Genomic DNA, 17,306 nt, shown 5'->3' with positions numbered 1-17,306 from the left:
AAGTCCTCTGTCCCAAATATTTTCCCATGTCTGAAAATGGAAAGTTACAGCTCTACCTCTGACTGTTATAAACTGCTGACACTGGAGACTCCTTCCAAAAATGCGAAATAAACATCTCCTTACAGAAAACGTCACCATATCAACAATTACACACATTTTACAGGTCTGTTTATGTGGAGTGTCCACCATACAAGTTTCTGTGTATGTTGTTACTATAGAAACAATAATGTATTAGCACAAGCACATTACTGGTCGCTACTGACAGAGCCGTGTTGTTATAGAAAATTAATCGACACATTCTGACCAATCAGATTCAAGAATTCAACATGAATTAATTTGGATAAAGAATTTGGAACCAACTGATAAAGAAAAATGTTGTAGAATTTGAGTGTGAAAGAGGCTTAGCTGGATCCTTCCATGGCATCCATCCATTAGGTGTTTAAAAAACAAATTCATTTTTAATATTGAATAATAAATTGTGTGCCCTGAGATGGACTGGCGTGAATTTTCCTGCTCCTGTGATACAGAGATCCACTGCCACCCTGACCAGGATAAAGTGGTTACTTAAGATGAATGAATGAAACAATGAATAATAAATTGCTCAACATGGTGTTTCAACATAAAAATACAACAGTACCATACCCAAGATGCACCTTTTTGCATGAGATATGGCCTGGGTGTTTAGAATATTGATCCAGCGTTAAGTTCTCCAGCCTTTATCTAGTACAATACAATATTTCAGTCCTTGTAATTGTACTGTCTCTCTAGACAAACAAATCATCTATAGTAGTGCAGTGGTGTCTCTTGTCCAGCTATCGATCTCACTAACGCAGGCACAACCATGCAACATAAGCCACAGTAATAGCTCTGTAAATCTTTAAAATATACAGCGTCTGCAGTTTTTACAGTTTCACAAGTTTTATATTACAGTGCTAGTGGCAGTTATGATATGATAAACACATTTTAATCGCATTAAAATGCAGCTATATTACCAAGTCCAGCTATATGCACTGACACTGATGAAGTATAATATGTACAGCATCTGCAGTTTTTAGAGTTTCATCAGGAAATCTCGATTCTATGAATATGCAAAATTGGTAAATCTGTGCTGCATAGCCTGCATTTACATATTAAAATCTGGCTCTTATTGTTTTTGTGATGCAATAATTCTTGCCTGTCATATGTTCAGCATACCTTGGAATTCTCCAAGAGATTTTCAGCACCTCCATTTTTTAAAAAAAATAAATCAACATTAATATCAGTTAGAACTCTTTCCAATCTCTGCACACAAATTAATTTCTCTAAACGCATTTAAAAAAGTAAAGCATTCTCCCATCTGTGTTAACTGCAGTACAGTTAGCAACGAAGTCCCAGGCTTTTTAGTTTAAGCCAACTAGCGGCTTGCTATAAACAGATCACAGGGTGATCTTACTGTGCCTGGCTGAACCACTTGCTGAGTTCCTGCACAGTTGGCAGCACAGATCTCCATTGCAATGCCGCAAAGGCTTCTGGGACACAGCTGTCTCACTTGGCGGCATGGCAACTCTGTCACGATCACTTGAGCTAATTAGCCTTAAGAGCTCAGATTAGCAGCGCTGCACGGAGGAGAGATAGCGAAGCAGGAGAAAACAGCCTTAATTAAAAACAGATAATGAAACACATAGGAGCTCAGACAGGAGAAAACTGCAGTGCGAATGTAATCATCAGTAATGCAAGTAAGTGTAGAGATGTATTGCAAACACACACACACACACACACACACAAAATTAGATTGGTGTATGAACACATACACTTGGTTTATGTGTGCGAAGGGTTTTTTCTCATTAACCAAGGCAATTTTGTTTGGTTGTTTGACAAAGCTTAGGCAAGAGCAAAAAATGAAGCTATAAGTTATTCTTTGCAGCAAAACAGACACCTTTTACTTTTTTTTTTTAAACCCTGGACCCTTTACTCCCAGGAGCAGTCATCCAAGCTTCCCCAGCTTCATGACTGCAACTATTGGACACTCAAATGGTTTGACTTCATGAAACATTTTTGTGCTCACTGTATACAGGAGCAAAATTTCTGTGATGCAAGATTACCCAAGGAACACTTCATTTGTTGACTCTCCTCAGGCAAAAGGTGGACCACAGGGAATACGCTCCAATGAATATCGGCATTTCAGACCCAGAGGTTGCTAACGGCATTCAGGATGCTGCTCATGACAAAAATTCAATAACATAAGAAAACAACCCAATATGGTGTCACTCAGGATTTGAGGATGTTTCTGTTTGTGCCTAACTGCTCCAAAAAGCTGACTGAATACTAAATATGTACATATATTACTCTCTTTTATAAATGTACTCATATTCACTATGACCCATGGGTTTTCAACATTGATCCAGCACATACAGTCTTTATCTTGTACAAGACAATATTTCAGTCCTTGTAACTGTATTTTCTAATAACAGCATGTCTCAAAGTGATTTATTCCACTTACACCACATCAATTTCCCAACACTATCAATTTCCTATTAATTAAAGAATGACATGTCATACATTTGATCCATTTGTAGTTATGTTTAATGTTGTGGAACATCCATGAAACAAGATAGTTCCCATTATCAATTTTTAAAACAGTTACAAACAGTCATTCTCTCATAAGCCTCTCTCTTTTCTCTCCTGAAGTTAATAAGACAAAATAAAACAAACAAAAGAAACAAAAACTCAGCTTGTCATGCAACCAAGAAACCACCAAGTTCTCTTTCCTAAAGACTTTCTCATGTCTGAAAATGTAAAGTTACAGCTCAACCTCTGACTGTTATAAACTGCTGACACTGGAGACTCCTTCCAAAAATGCGAAATAAACATCTCCTTACAGAAAACGTCACCATATCAACAATTACACACATTTTACAGGTCTGTTTATGTGGAGTGTCCACCATACAACAACTGCGTATGTTGTTACTATAGAAACAATAAAGTAGCATGAGCACATTACTGGGCGCTACAGTCAGAGCCGTGCTGTTATAGAAAATTAATCGACACATTCTGACCAATCAGATTCGAGAATTCAACAGCTCTATCATATAAAGAGTTTGAAACCATTTGAAACTGAGGGAACAATGTTGAGGAATTTCAGTGTGAAAGAGGCATCCATCTTTGTAACTGTACTGTCCCTCGAGACAAAAAAAATCATTTCTAATAGTGTAGTGGTGTCTCTTGTCTAGTTATTGATCACACTAATTCAGGCAACACTGTGCTATATAAAACACAGTAATAGCTTTTAATTCTATAAAATGCACAGTTTTTCATTACAGTGATAGAAAACGGCAGTGGTAATGATATGATAAACACATACCTCATTGAAATGCAGTTATATTACCAAGTTCAGCTATATGTCCTGATTCTTGAAGCACTTGCAATTTGATACGAGTTGCCTGAATCCATCTACATTGATCAGCTCTGACATGTTTGCTACAACTGTATACTGTAATGATTTATAATCCCAGTATCCGGCGTCGCCCAGAAGAAGATGGGTTCCATTTTTAGAGTTTCAATTTTTTTCCCTCATGTGGTCTCAGGGGGTTTTCCCTTGCCACTTTTGTCTCTGGCTTGCTCATAAGGGATCTAATTGCTGCTTTGTGACAATATCTATTGTTAAAAGGGCTATACATTTCCTATTTGCTGTTTCAGTATAAAGTATAGATGGACATGTCTTCATCACTCCCTTCAGGGAGAAGGGCACTTTGCTTGGTCTGACTTTCTCAGTGATGGGGTGTGGAGGAGTGGATGGTGAAGTAGTGTGTGCTGTCAGGGAGGCCAAACTGACTTAAAATGCTGCGTAACAGGATGTTTTCCAGCTGTAGCCACACAACAGGCAAAACCTCAAGGACAACTTTGAAGTTTTCTGAATGCATATTTTCCAGCTTACACCTGAAATAGGAAAATCCAAAGATATCTATAAACTATCCTATGGTGTAAAGTGAAGTACTATTTAAGGTTGCTGCCTGCACAAGCTGAGGAAAAACTGTATTGCAAGCTGCTCACGGAAGAACATTTCAGAACATAGGAATGTCCCAAACCCCATACGGCATACTAAATGTTAAGTCTAACTACTAACGCACAATTCATTACAGTGAAATGCAGTAAGACACGACCCAAGTACTCAAAAGAGACTCACAAGGAAGTTATTTATTTACTGGTGCTATTGTTGTCTCTTTAATATTACAAAACATTAATAAGGAGTAAAAAGTGTTATTGTTGTGCAAAGCTATGTGGCAGAGCAAAAAGTTCAACATGAGATTACCTTTTAGCTAGTATAATAACACTGAAGGCTCTGAAAGCTCTGTGAGCTATGAGGACTCTGTAAGCTATTGATCTGCAATGTGTGTGTCCATCCATCATGACCTGATCGCTGATTCCATAGTGTAATTGTGCTGCTGAGTCAAAAGAGCAAGCTATATGGCTAATGCTAGCCAGCTAAAACACACTGTCTTGTTGTAGGATTTCTCCACTTAAATCTCTCAGCATGCTAACGCTGGCTTTTTTCTAAATTTGGCAGATGATGATGAATCTGACAAGTGTGTGACAAATGAAACCTAACACTCCCACAAAATTGAAACCAACAGCCCTGTCTCTGAATTATTACAGCATTACCACATTGACCCACAGCAGCCCCGAAACACAATGATTTAGAGTTTGTGACAATGCGACATTGTTTATGTTTTGATCCTATTACACTTGTATTTCACTAATGGCTGCCGGGTGGCACAACAAAAAAGGACTCACTCTATCGGCGAAGTTATATCTCAGTGATATCACAGCCATCCATGGCTCTGAGTCCAAGAAATTGGCCGTGCTCTTGGTGCGTGAGGGATGGCATTACTCTCTCCCCTGTTAATCAGCGTGACACTTAATAATCAGGGGCATCAGTGAGATGTAGAAGAGGGCAGTTAGCGCATTCTTCCAAGTGTGTTCAGTTGCGAAGATTGAGCAGCAGTTTGAAAAGATATGGTGGCTGGCTTGATGCGCCTCAGAGGAAGTATGTGCTAACCTTAACCCTGGTTAGTAGCTGTTGCATTGTAGAGCATTATCTAGTGTGTGAGAATTAGCAAATGACCAAATTGAAAGAAAATGGGCTAAAATCTCCAAAAAGTATTTTAAAAAATTGTTCTGTTATTCTGAGAGACATCTGGCAGACTTCCACACAGCGCTGTGAATTACCTGAGGACGATCTCAGAGGAAACGCTCTATACTGATGCAAATGAAGATGCTTTTTAATATGAAAGGCATGTTGTTCCTCATAGTCCATTCTTGCCACACTGATCAGCTTCCATTATCGTTTATAGGTATAGAAGGGTGAAATTGTGGAAAGTCATTATGTCCTTGTTTTGAATAAGTTGCTCATTAGTATCAGCTGATTAAATTACATTCGAAAGGTTTGATGCTGTGTGCTGTAGTACACGCATTAACATCAAATACATTGATTGTGATCTGTGATAGATGAAAAGTACAGCTTCCATTTATCCAGAAATGTTCTGTCATGTACAATATACAGCTCTGAGTTTAGAACTGAATATGGCAGGCGATTTGGTACAGACAGTCAGCAGCCTATAAAGACTGGACATTCCACTAATGCAGTCGAAGCATCAGTAGAGAACTACGCTGAAACACATACAGCCGCTGCTAATGTGCACATTCAGGGACATTAACAAGCGCTGGCTGCGTCTGTGATGAATGGTTGGTTGAGATAATCAGAACTTATTATCTGCATGGTCCACATCCTACAATCTCTCACACTGTGTTAACATTGTACTGTTCTGACCCATTGTCCCTTCTGTCCCACCGCTGCATTGAAATAGACAGCAGCAGCCACAGTGGGGGGATATAAAAGACACAGAATAAGTGAAGTAGCTCATTTATTTTCTTTTTTTCCCATCCCGATCGTGTTAAAGAGAATTCACAGGGTGATGTATTGCATTGTGCTATCTAGTCATCTGAAGTCCTTTGATTCATCTGGGTTTTTCTCTTTTGTTAGGGGCCACCAAAGACATGGGCAAAATGCTTGGAGAAAAGGAAGAGAAGGACCCTGATGCTGAGAAGAAGGAAGAGGAAAGACAAGAGGCTCTCCGACAGCAAGAGGAAGAGAGGAAGGCTAAATATGCAAGAATGGAGGCAGAGAGGGAATCAATCCGACAGGGCATCAGGGATAAAGTAAGAGCCAAAAGGAACTCATTACAAGTGTATTGTCTGTCTCAGATAATATTTGATTATAATTATCTAATTTTTTTAAATATAATACAATACTTTGAGGATCATTTAAGGCCATAGCTGAGATAGTTTAATTATTCTGGGGTCACATAATATAGTACAGTGCATTTATATATGTATATGATAGCCTCAAGGTTACCAGCACATTGTTACTCATACATATAGATATGTTTGTGCTGCTAAAGAGAGACATGCGCTGAGGTAAGCATACAAATATTTGCTGAGTGGTAGTCTGTGTATCAGTTAGAAAGGACCTGGGGATGCTTGTGTTGATCCAGAGGGGAAAAGTGACAGCTTAGCCTTGCTGAGCATTTTGCTGTGGACAAAGAGACTGACTGTCCTTCACTTCCCCTATAAAACTGCCGCACAGCCTTTTTCACAGTATGGCTTCAGAGATGGAAACAGAAAAGGGCTCTCTATACACTCTTTCCATTAAAGATGCTATTAATTAGTTAAACCAGTTTGACACATATTTGTCCATTTAATGCAATTCTTGCACTTGAGTGTCAATTATCATCAAATCCTTTGTGATATTGTAATACATAGATATATAGATATTCTATAGATACATTATTAATCCCCTAGAAGGACAACTGGGTGCTAGCGTAGACAAAGGACACAAAACATGAAATATACAGAATAAATACACATACTGTAATTTCACATACATGTATTTACACATATACACAATGCACAAACAAAGCGAAGTATAGAAACACATCACGACATTGACTGACACATTCAGTGTGTGTGGCAATGTAGCTGTAATAAGAAAATCTTAGTATTAACAAAATAAGATTAATAATATTATTGTCTTTTGTTGGCCTCATAGGTCTAGATTCACAATAAACCAACATATTCACATATATAAGTGCAATGTGTAGTTCAGTGTCCAAACTGAGATTCAATTCATTTTAACTTTATTTATTAATTCGATTTTAAACATCCAATCAAATCTATACAAGTTTGTATAAATACTACAACTGATCATCTTTTAGAATAACTTTTTGCCTACTTTTAAAACAAAATATTTAAAAATGGATCTTGTGAGAAATTAGTATGAATTTAAACAAAGACTTGTGATTAGTTTGATTTTATATCTATTCATACTTTAACATAACTTTATAAATGTCAAACAAATCGAGTTGTGAGAAACGTGCAAATTGCAAATGTGAGACAATGCTTAAAAATGTCCTTTATAAATTTCATTCAAGTATAAAATAAAACGAGGAAGACTTAAAGACAGTTTTCTGTCATGTTCTCATCACTAGTTATATTCCTATGAAATAGACCATTATGGCCAAAAGTTTGTGGATTCCTAACCATCACACTTACATGTGCTTTATTAATATCCCATTTCAGATTTAGTTCTCCCTTTGCTGTTATAATAACCTGTACTATTCTGGGAAGGCTTTCCACTATATTTTGGAGTGTCACTTTGGGGATTTTTTTCCTTCAGCCACAAGAGCATTAATGAAGTCAGACACTGATGTTGTGCAAGGCGGCCTGGTGCGCGGTCAGCATTTCCGTTTATCCCAAAGGTGTTCAGTGGGGTTGAGGTCAGGGTTCTCTGCAGTACAGTTCTTTATGCCACTCAAAAACAATTGCAAAATTAAAGAGATATAAAATAACAGAGAAAAAAGAACAGTAAAACATTAAGAGATAAAAAAAGAATTTTTACAATGCTAAATAGGCTTCCCACTGTGTGCCAACAGTGAGACTTCCTACTTTGAATAGATGTGCACTCTTTACAAAAGGCTTCTCACTTCCCATTAACACACTTTCCAATGTGGTGACTGTCTCATTGCAGGTTGAAGGTAGTGTAGGTGTAAAATCAATAACAGGCTGTTATTGTTGGGTTGTTGGCCCAATGCTATTGTTGGGTTGTTGGCCCACTGCTGTGTGTATCGTCTGTTAGAATAACTTAGCAGCAGTTGTTAAGTGGTGAGGATTTTGTTAGGTTATGTTGGTTTTTGGAGCTAATGGACTATGTGCGTGGAAGCGTGAAATGGTGAATCATTTCCTACTGAGAGCTAATGGAGTTTGATTAGAACAGATAAATTTATATGCAAAGCCTCATAGTGTGCATCTAGAGGATAAAGGAAGGCATTTCTTTGGCTCACCCCATGGGTCTAATTTGTCACAAGAATTCTGACTGCATCCCGACATTTTCTGAAGATGTGACTGAAATACCGAGGAAACTCCAAGTGTGCTGAACTTTAGGGTTTGGCAGGTATCTGCTTTAATGTAACCCTCGAGAGCTTAAAATCCAAGGCTCAATCTCCCTACAATATTAATGCTAAAGCAATTATTAGACCATTGAACAGACTAAATGTTATTAAATCCTAGCAGAAGAGTCACTGACAGGAAAATGCATCAAGGGAGATATTTATTAATATTTATTTTTCACTTGGGTGGAATGAAGTAAGGAAAGACATCAGTTGCTGGTATACAACAGTTTCAGAAGGTATAATTTAATTTAAAAAACATTAAAAACATCACATTGTAGACATACTAGATAAAAAAACACATTTATCCCCATATCCTTCCATACAGTCCAGTTTTATATTTGTAAGCAAAATCTAATATATCTATATATTAAAATGTCTCAAAACGAGCAAAGAAAATAAATTATCTAAATGTTTCATATTATTCTTTTTGAAAAATCTATATCCACAATATCCCAAAAAGGAAACAACACTAAAACATAAGGCAATCCAAAATAAATTAGGTTTAATTTTGAGCCATTGACTCTTGTAGACCAAGTGGACCATTTGTCATCTAAAACACATGTATAATGAAGTGGCCTTCCCTGCCAGTATTTGGCACAGTGTTTTAATCAGAACATTGATTTTAAATGAACAAATGCATGTAGTCTAAATGAATTTCTGTGAACCACTAAGCTAATTGTCAGAACAGTGGAGGAATTGGGGGGCAACTTTGCCAAGTGGCAGTCTGCCAACATCATGAGCTTACAGTCATGGACATACAGTCACAGGATTCGGTCATGGCCTTAGAGTCACAGTCTTAGAGTCACGGGCTTACAGTTATAGGCATGAAGTCATACATTTACAGTTATGGATATGCAGTTGCCAAGTTATTTGTCAGTTGTTTAAGCCAGTGGTTCTCAAAGGGAGGTACAGGGACTAACAGGGGTCTGGGAAACAAAGCCAGGGGGTCTGTGAGATTTTTACAGTCGTAGAAATTACAACATACCATCATCAAAGCTATTAAATGTAATATTGAGTTCCTATAGATATTAGCCTGTTTGACTGGTAACTCGAAACAAATGGGTTTAATCCAAAACTCAACAACTTAAAAACAAGTAGCCTATAAATAATGTCAACTTGGATCTAATGTGTTCAGTTGGTGGAAAGTTCAGGAATAAAAAAACAGTATGGCTCTTTATACATTTAAATAATTAGCCTAATATTTGAATAGTTGGATTATGTTATAAAATAAATCTGTTTAATAATTTTTTTCAGCATAAAAGGGATCCCTGAGTGCAAAAAAAATTGAGAACCACTGGTGTAAGCCATATTACATTTCAACAGCATGAAGGAGTTTGTTCTAATTGTTGTCTGTTGTATGTTTAGTATGGTATAAAGAAGAAGGAGGAGAAGGAGGCTGAGGCTCAGGCTGCCATGGAGCAGGCATCTGAAGGCAGTCTCACTCGCCCGAAGAAAGCTGTGCCCACCGGCTGCGGTGACGACGAGGATGAAGAAGAAAGTATTGTGGACACGGTCATGAAGTTCCTCCCAGGTCCTCTTGTAGACATGTTCAATAAGAAGTAACACAGTAATGAATGTGTTGTTATTAAACCTGTAATAAATGTCATAACATCCACCCCTACAGCCCCTTACTCCCTACTCTTCACTCATTAGTTCCAAACTCACTGGACTCAGTGAACGTGCCATGACTGTAGTCTTTAATTTGGAGTGTTAGATCCAGAAATCATGCCTAAAATTGTGCACTAAAATTGCAAATATATGTTGCTTTTCAAATTAAAGTCACATTTAATGGCAGAGTCCAGGCGATGGAACGACAACATTAATTACCCAAGCACCACATATTTTGTTTGTAAATAGCTTATAAAAGACTATATATGAATACCAGAATATATCAATATATACACAATTACTAAGAGTAAAAGCCATAATTTTAACTTGGAGAAAGTCCTCCAAACCATATCGTATTTTTGATTAAAGTTTGCTGTTCTGTTAAAGATATTATTGTTAAATTCATGTGGTAGAAGTGTATAATTGTATGTAAAGCACCATAATACCATTTATCATAGCATTTAATTATTTTAAATTGTTGTAAATGACTGGAAGTCCTGGAAAATGGAAATAAGCAAGGGGAAAAAATTCATCTTTTTTTAAGCATGAAAATTTTGTGAATGAACTGTATACCATTTCATTTGACTTTTTAGATGAAATACATTGATATTTAAGGCAATAACTCTGGTTTTTTGATTTTGTTGACTCATACATGCTACCGTATATACGTAAAGTACAGTACATCCCTTGTGTGTAAACTCATTGTACCACTCTCTAAGTGTGTTGATGTGGATTCAGGCATACTAATGTAGTCACGATGAGTGAAAGCATAGAGCTAGGTGCTATATTGAATCAAAATAGCTTAGCTTAGCTCCTACTGTAAAACGCAAGGGCAACATTGAGTGCATACTACTACAATTGGACCAATAGGGCTCTAAATATATATATATATATATATATATATATATATATATATATATATATATATATATAACTTATAAATCCATATATTTAATCTTCATTGTCATCTCTGTACAATAATGAATATAGTAATTCAGTGTTTACATATTTGTTTCTACTCACAACTCAGTTGTGCGTACACTTTAAGTGAGCAGACAGTGACAACAGTGCAATATTTGTTTTTGAATGAAGATGTCCTGTGTCCGTTGGTTAATTACGGGAATCTTGTCCCAGATCAGCAATAACAGACAATCTTCATCATTGTGTATTTCAAGCTTAATAATTAATTCAAGAATGTTAGTGTACAGATGCTGTGTTGTCTTACTAGTGTCAGTCAAACTAAAGACCTGAGATGCGTCTAGCTAAAATGCATCTTGCAGAAGAAAGTAGGGAGTGGAGAATTTCATTTTTTTTGTCAGTGTGAGTTTCAGCGTGGGCTTAACGCTGGGTTTGTTTTTCTGAGCCGTGCTCTTTCGTTGTTGCCTCAGCCTGTGTTTTTAAGGTTCTTTGCGCCTTTATTTAAGTTGTTGTCAGTCAGTGTTCTTGTGCTGATGTATTTGTAGTAATTGATTATAAGGAAAAGAATGGGTCTGCATTCTTCAATGATGAGAGATCAGATATCAGGGATGACCGATGTGGAAATATTGTGATGCTTTCTTTTAATTAAAAAAAAAACCAGGTTGGTGGCTAGGTATACTGTATGGAAACATGCTTACGTTTCAAATAATACTGATGATGTTCGTATTAGAGTAAATCACAACTATGTACTATTATATATTCAGGTGAAATCATCAGTCGCATACGGTTCAAATTTTGTCGGATGAAAATGTGTAGTGCGTGACATTTCGAGGCTCAGAGAAATGTAGTTAGCTATCAGCTGCCACTGGAGTGCTTAAAACATTCCAAATATTCCAAACATTCCATCTGGCCTTGGTTGATTTCCCAGATTTTTTTATTTATATACAGCTGTTGAAGCATAGATGCATTCAGATGCATTTTGATTAGACAATTTATATCTAATCTAAATGCATCTAATACTGTGCTGTGGCTCCAATATTAGCTATCTGTCCTGCCATGTACTACTGAGAGCAACAAATATATAGGATCTTACTGTGCTAACCATTTAGAGTCCATTTTAACCCAACTAGTGAGCTGTTAAGCTGCTTAATTGTTTGAAATGATTGCAATATAGAAAATCCTCCCATTAACAAGGAATTAGTGTAACTTAATAGACTGAGGTCTAGAGCACAACACTTATTGTGTTTTATTGTGATGTGTGTATAAACTGCCTTCAGCTTCAGTCCTTATAATTGATCACATGTTGTGTCCTGTGAGATGATTACTAACATAAAGTGGGAACACTGCCCGAAAAGCTCCATCCAGCACCGCCCATTCACACTGCCCATCTCCTCCACAACTATGTTTTCTTAAACCAAAGAGTGGGCCTGTTTGTGACAGAATGTTTTAATGTGGAATTCTTTATTTTTTAGTCTTTCTTCCCATTATTTAACGCACCACATTATCATGCATTATCATTTTACTTTGAGTTCTTGTGTTATTTCATGTCTTAACGTTTGTCTCCATACAAACCATGAGGGTAAGCTACTGTCCAGAATGTAACAAAATTCCCATTTTAAAATTCTTCTATTTTTTGACATCCAAGAACAAACAGTATGTTTCTGATTACACCATAAGAGCTGAACACTCAGATCCCCTTCCAATAATCTGTGACCCAAATGGCGTTGTGACAGTTTCCAAACCAACAGATATTTGTTAAAATGCAGCTCAAGGCACCCACAAACACACACGCACACACACACACACTCACACACACAGAGTACGAGTTAACCCTCACCTTTCAGCTTGTCCTTTTCATTCTGATGTTCACAGCATTGAAAAACTGCCTGACAGAAAACTATGAGCTGTTCTGTTCTTGTGACTTGAATGTAAATGTGTGTTGTTTCTCTGCATTGTCCTTATCCGTGTCCTCTGTGCTGATACAAGATGAACAATTCTTGTTGTGGTTTTGTCTGTAACTTCTTCCTGTTCTTGTCTTTATGGTGTTGTATTTTTGAATAATCTCTTCCTGTTTTGTGCATTCTTTTGTAACTGTGGAAAAGAAAACTCTTCCTCATCTCTTCTCCCTCTCTCCTTTTCTTCTTTTTCTCTGCGTTGGCAAATTGTATGCATGCATATGGTGTGCACTGTAGGCAAGGTTGTTAAAGATACTTCTGTGTGTCTCCTGTGCTCCTAATCGCTCTACCTGTTAGCCCCCACTGCATGCCCATTTTAGACTGATTTAACACTGTACCACTCCCCCTAAAATGGAATCACCACACACTGAGAATAAAGTGATTTCATAGAATTGCTCATGGTCCTGTGTTTCTGCTCTGCTGCCAGAGCGGCCGAGTGTCGTGCTCATAAAGTTGCTCTCGAAAGTGGGATTCCCTGAGAAGCATGCCTCACTGCGGTACAAGCTCTGTAGACCGAGTCTGCTTTGTACCAGCATGGAAATCAGATGCGACGCAGTGTTCCCGGATCTCAGCAAGAAACACTGCTGCATGTACAAACAGATTGTGATTTAGAAATGCAGTATGCCGCTTGTTTTATATGCCGCTTTTTTCTCCTAAAAGTCAGATAGAGTACAGTCTTTTTTTGTTCTATATTTTTTGCGACCAAGTTGGCATCAGTTCAATAAACGTGAAAAGGGCTGTGAACTGAATGTACTGTGTCATTCAAATGATGATAGGATTGTGTTGTCTAAAAGATTAAACTGGTAATCATGCTTCAAAGAGATTCTCAAGCGCAAGCTTCAATGAAATGTAAATCATGGGCCTCCACTTACAAAGTCTATAATAGCCACAATGCAGCATTGACTCTCATCTTGAAATTCAAGGGTTCCTTTTTTAACAAGTTATCTAATCTAAATGCATCTAATACTGTGCTGTGGCTCAAGCATTAGAGATCACATGGTAGTGAAGCCTGCAAAGTAATATCTATAGATACCTGTCCTGCCAAGTACTACTGAGAGCTGTTTAACCATTTCAAACTTACATTAAGCCATTTCTGTACTTCACTAACAGAAAATACTGGATGGAAACTGACCCATAACTATATAAAATGATAGCACCAAAAAGCAATGCACCAGATAGCATGACAAACTGTTTTTCTGACTCTACTGAATTATTGGCATCCTTCATAAAATAAGCAAATGTTAATATATAAAATTAATTACACATTTTATGAGTGATGTTTTGAGCCCAAAGATAACATAGCCATTTTTTAAATTACATCGACCCACTAATTGGCTATTAAATAAGAAAGAAAAACTAAATAATACAAATGTTGCATCATACACCTAAGTCATTATATTTAAGGAGTAATTCTAAAGGGACTCTAAATGTATGAAACAGTTATTATAAGCTTACATTTACAGAATAACACTACTGAGCATCATCTTGTAACATCTAACAATGTTGAAGACACTTTTTGAGGAAGGAACAACTTCAAACTCCTTTATATACTTAGGTTGGTGGAAAAAAATTAATCAATGTTTTTATATACCATGTGTTTGTATACAGCGTGTTTCATGAAACAAAGTGTTTTCTCAGAGCTATGAATTATTATAGTATGATTGCTGAAAAGGACTTTGACATTCAAGTAATATTGTGCATTGAAGTAAAGTGATTATTCAGTAAATATTCATCCTAAATCATGTTAATCATTTCATTGCGATGACAGATATGTAAAAATTTGTTAATAAGTGTCATTTTGGCTCATCATCCCAATCAAAAGGGCAGTTTTAGCAGCACTGTCATGAGGCAGAGACCATCCAAATCACAGACAAACTCATGGTCAAAACCAATCAGAGCTCGAACATCAAGCAAAATGAGCAGTGCAGGGCAATCAAAATCAAACACCAGGAAAAACAAACATGAAAACAGTGCTCATAAATGCAAAGTGGACTGGCAAAGGTGATGAATGAACTGGTATAAATGGTGGACTTGGCGTTAAAGGTGATGAATGAACTGGTATAAATTCACAGAAGTAAATGAAGGTTAACAGGAGACATGTGAGTTAGACAGGCAGCTTTGTGAGAGTGAACTAATGTTCAGAATGGACTGGATTGTGGATTCAGATGTGCAAGCACATTTACATTATGGCTGCATGTCACTGGAATTTTGATTGTCCTGGAATTAAAAAAAAAAAGATTTAAAGATCAGTTTCAGACAAAATAAAAAAATGATCTTTGAATCAGTAAACTTTGACTGGCTTCAGCTGCATATCCTGCAATGTGCTTTTTATATTGCATCTAAACTGTATCCATATATTTCCTTTTCTAAACACTAATTATTCCATGAATGCAGATTATTAGGTACTGCACAATACAAATAGTGTCATCAGAAAGGACACATAAAGGAAAACATTGCTCTGGTGCCTCTGGTGCAAGCAACTACCCATGGTCTCAAAACTCTAATGAAAGTAAATAGCTGCGGAAAACCGCTATCTGCTTGGCTGCACACAAAGCACCGCTATGATGAAATCACAGGGGTACATCTTTCCTAACTGCACAGCTCGCATATGAGCACCGCGATCACAAAGCAGCAGTTTCCACCACAACACAATTCACATTGCATAAAAATCTTCCATGTGTGACATCTCAGTCCTGAAGTGGATCTTAGATAGTCCTCTCCACAGCAACTTCAGATAGCTGTCTCACAGCAGGCGAACAAAGAGAGGGGGGACAAAATATTAGGTTCATTAGCATTCGGACTTAGGGCTGGCCTTTTCAAACTTGACAGTTTCCTCTGACTCTCCAATGAACTGCCAGCAGGAGAGCGAGCTTTCTATTGGTGTCCTGCAGACTTATAAAGTCAATATCGGCAAGTGTTTTCCATAGAGCTCCTGTGCCAGGATATTTAGGTGCCATAAACCTCTTTAATAATTGAATTTAGACTTGAAGTGAAGTGAAGTGAAGTGACTTGTGGCCAAGTATGGTGACCCATACTCGGAATTTGTGCTCTGCATTTAACCCATCCAAGTGCACACGCACAGTAGTGAACACACACACACACACACACACACCGTGAACACACACCCGGAGCAGTGGGCAGCCTTTTTTTTTGCTGCAGCGCCCGGGGAGCAGTTTGATACAGATACTATACAAGTGCTAATCGTTTTGCCATAGATTTACCTCCCAAATTATGAATCCTGTCAGCCCTTTCTTTCCTTAAACAGGCAAGAAAGAATATAGCACCCCAAACCATGCCTAGGGAGACCAGTATAGTGTCTTTAATGACATAGACTATAGATCATATGAATATATGGATGTCTTTGTAAGGGCAAACAGTACCATATCTACATGAACTGTGAGGTTGCTTAATGTTGGCAAGTTTATTTTAACCACAATATGACTGCTAACAATCTACAAACACAACTCTGACTTTTGTAGCTGTTAAGTAAAACAGTTAGCTATCTACAGAACAAGCAATTCATTTACATTTATATAGTGACTCTTCTGTTGGAGCAATAGATTTGTTCACTATGTTTTTTTTAAACTGTCTGAGAAGTAATGAATCATATTAAGTAAAAGATTGTGTTTCTGATATAAAACATCTATCTATCTTAGATTTAACCTGCAGAGTTAGACGAATTGTAGCAACTTCTCCAAGAAACCTGAAAGAAATGACCAGCTAATTTCCTTCCAAGTCATAATTTGACTTCACACAGCAGTTTTAAACATAAAGAGGTATTATAATTTGATTTAATTGTTTTACTGGTTGTTTTACTGTTTACTCAATATAGTAGTTATTTTGATATTTAGAAACATTTCATTATTTTTGAGGGATCTCTGCTTTGAAGAGAGACAGAAAGCCTTTGGCATGGTATTGTAGATGTGAAAATATGATTGAAGAAAGCACAAAGTAAGGAAGGTCACACCACTACTGGAGACACCATGACTGACATCATGATTGGCACATGTAGAAAAGAGATTAGCAGCAAATATGAAATAGTAATGGAAGTAATTATTGAAACTGATCACTCTACTGAAATTAGGGGCAGGTGTGGGCATGGTATGTTCCACTTTCTCACAAAATACCATTTCCTTCTGATGTGCACTGGCACATATCAGTGAAATTATGGGCCATTTAATTTCAGGGGTCAGTGCTGGACTATTTTTCCATTTCAGCACGTTAAAGAGAGAAAGAGATTGAGGTCTCGGAAGATTGAAAATGTCCCATTTGAGAGATCCTCAATTAGCAATCTGAAATCTCAGTGATTTCGTCTGTACTGACTGGTCATATAAAATCTCAG

General features: G+C 37.2%; 1 protein-coding gene across 1 annotated transcript in view; it reads left to right on the top strand.

The window, feature by feature from the left end:
• The window catches only part of LOC113529513 (complexin-1), a 39,023-nt gene extending 25,667 nt beyond the window's left edge, over positions 1-13,356 (top strand). Inside the window, exons 3-4 of the mRNA XM_026918743.3 lie at positions 6,020-6,195; positions 9,849-13,356. Coding sequence (XP_026774544.1) covers positions 6,020-6,195; positions 9,849-10,046 — 374 coding nt within the window. The 3' untranslated portion in view covers positions 10,047-13,356. The remainder of the gene's footprint in view (positions 1-6,019; positions 6,196-9,848) is intronic.
• Positions 13,357-17,306: the final 3,950 nt, after the last annotated feature.

Source organism: Pangasianodon hypophthalmus, chromosome 9 (assembly GCF_027358585.1).
Source record: "Pangasianodon hypophthalmus isolate fPanHyp1 chromosome 9, fPanHyp1.pri, whole genome shotgun sequence".
NCBI lineage: Eukaryota > Metazoa > Chordata > Actinopteri > Siluriformes > Pangasiidae > Pangasianodon > Pangasianodon hypophthalmus.
The sequence above is the reverse complement of the archived record's forward strand: the minus strand, read 5'-3'. Positions and strand labels throughout refer to the sequence as shown.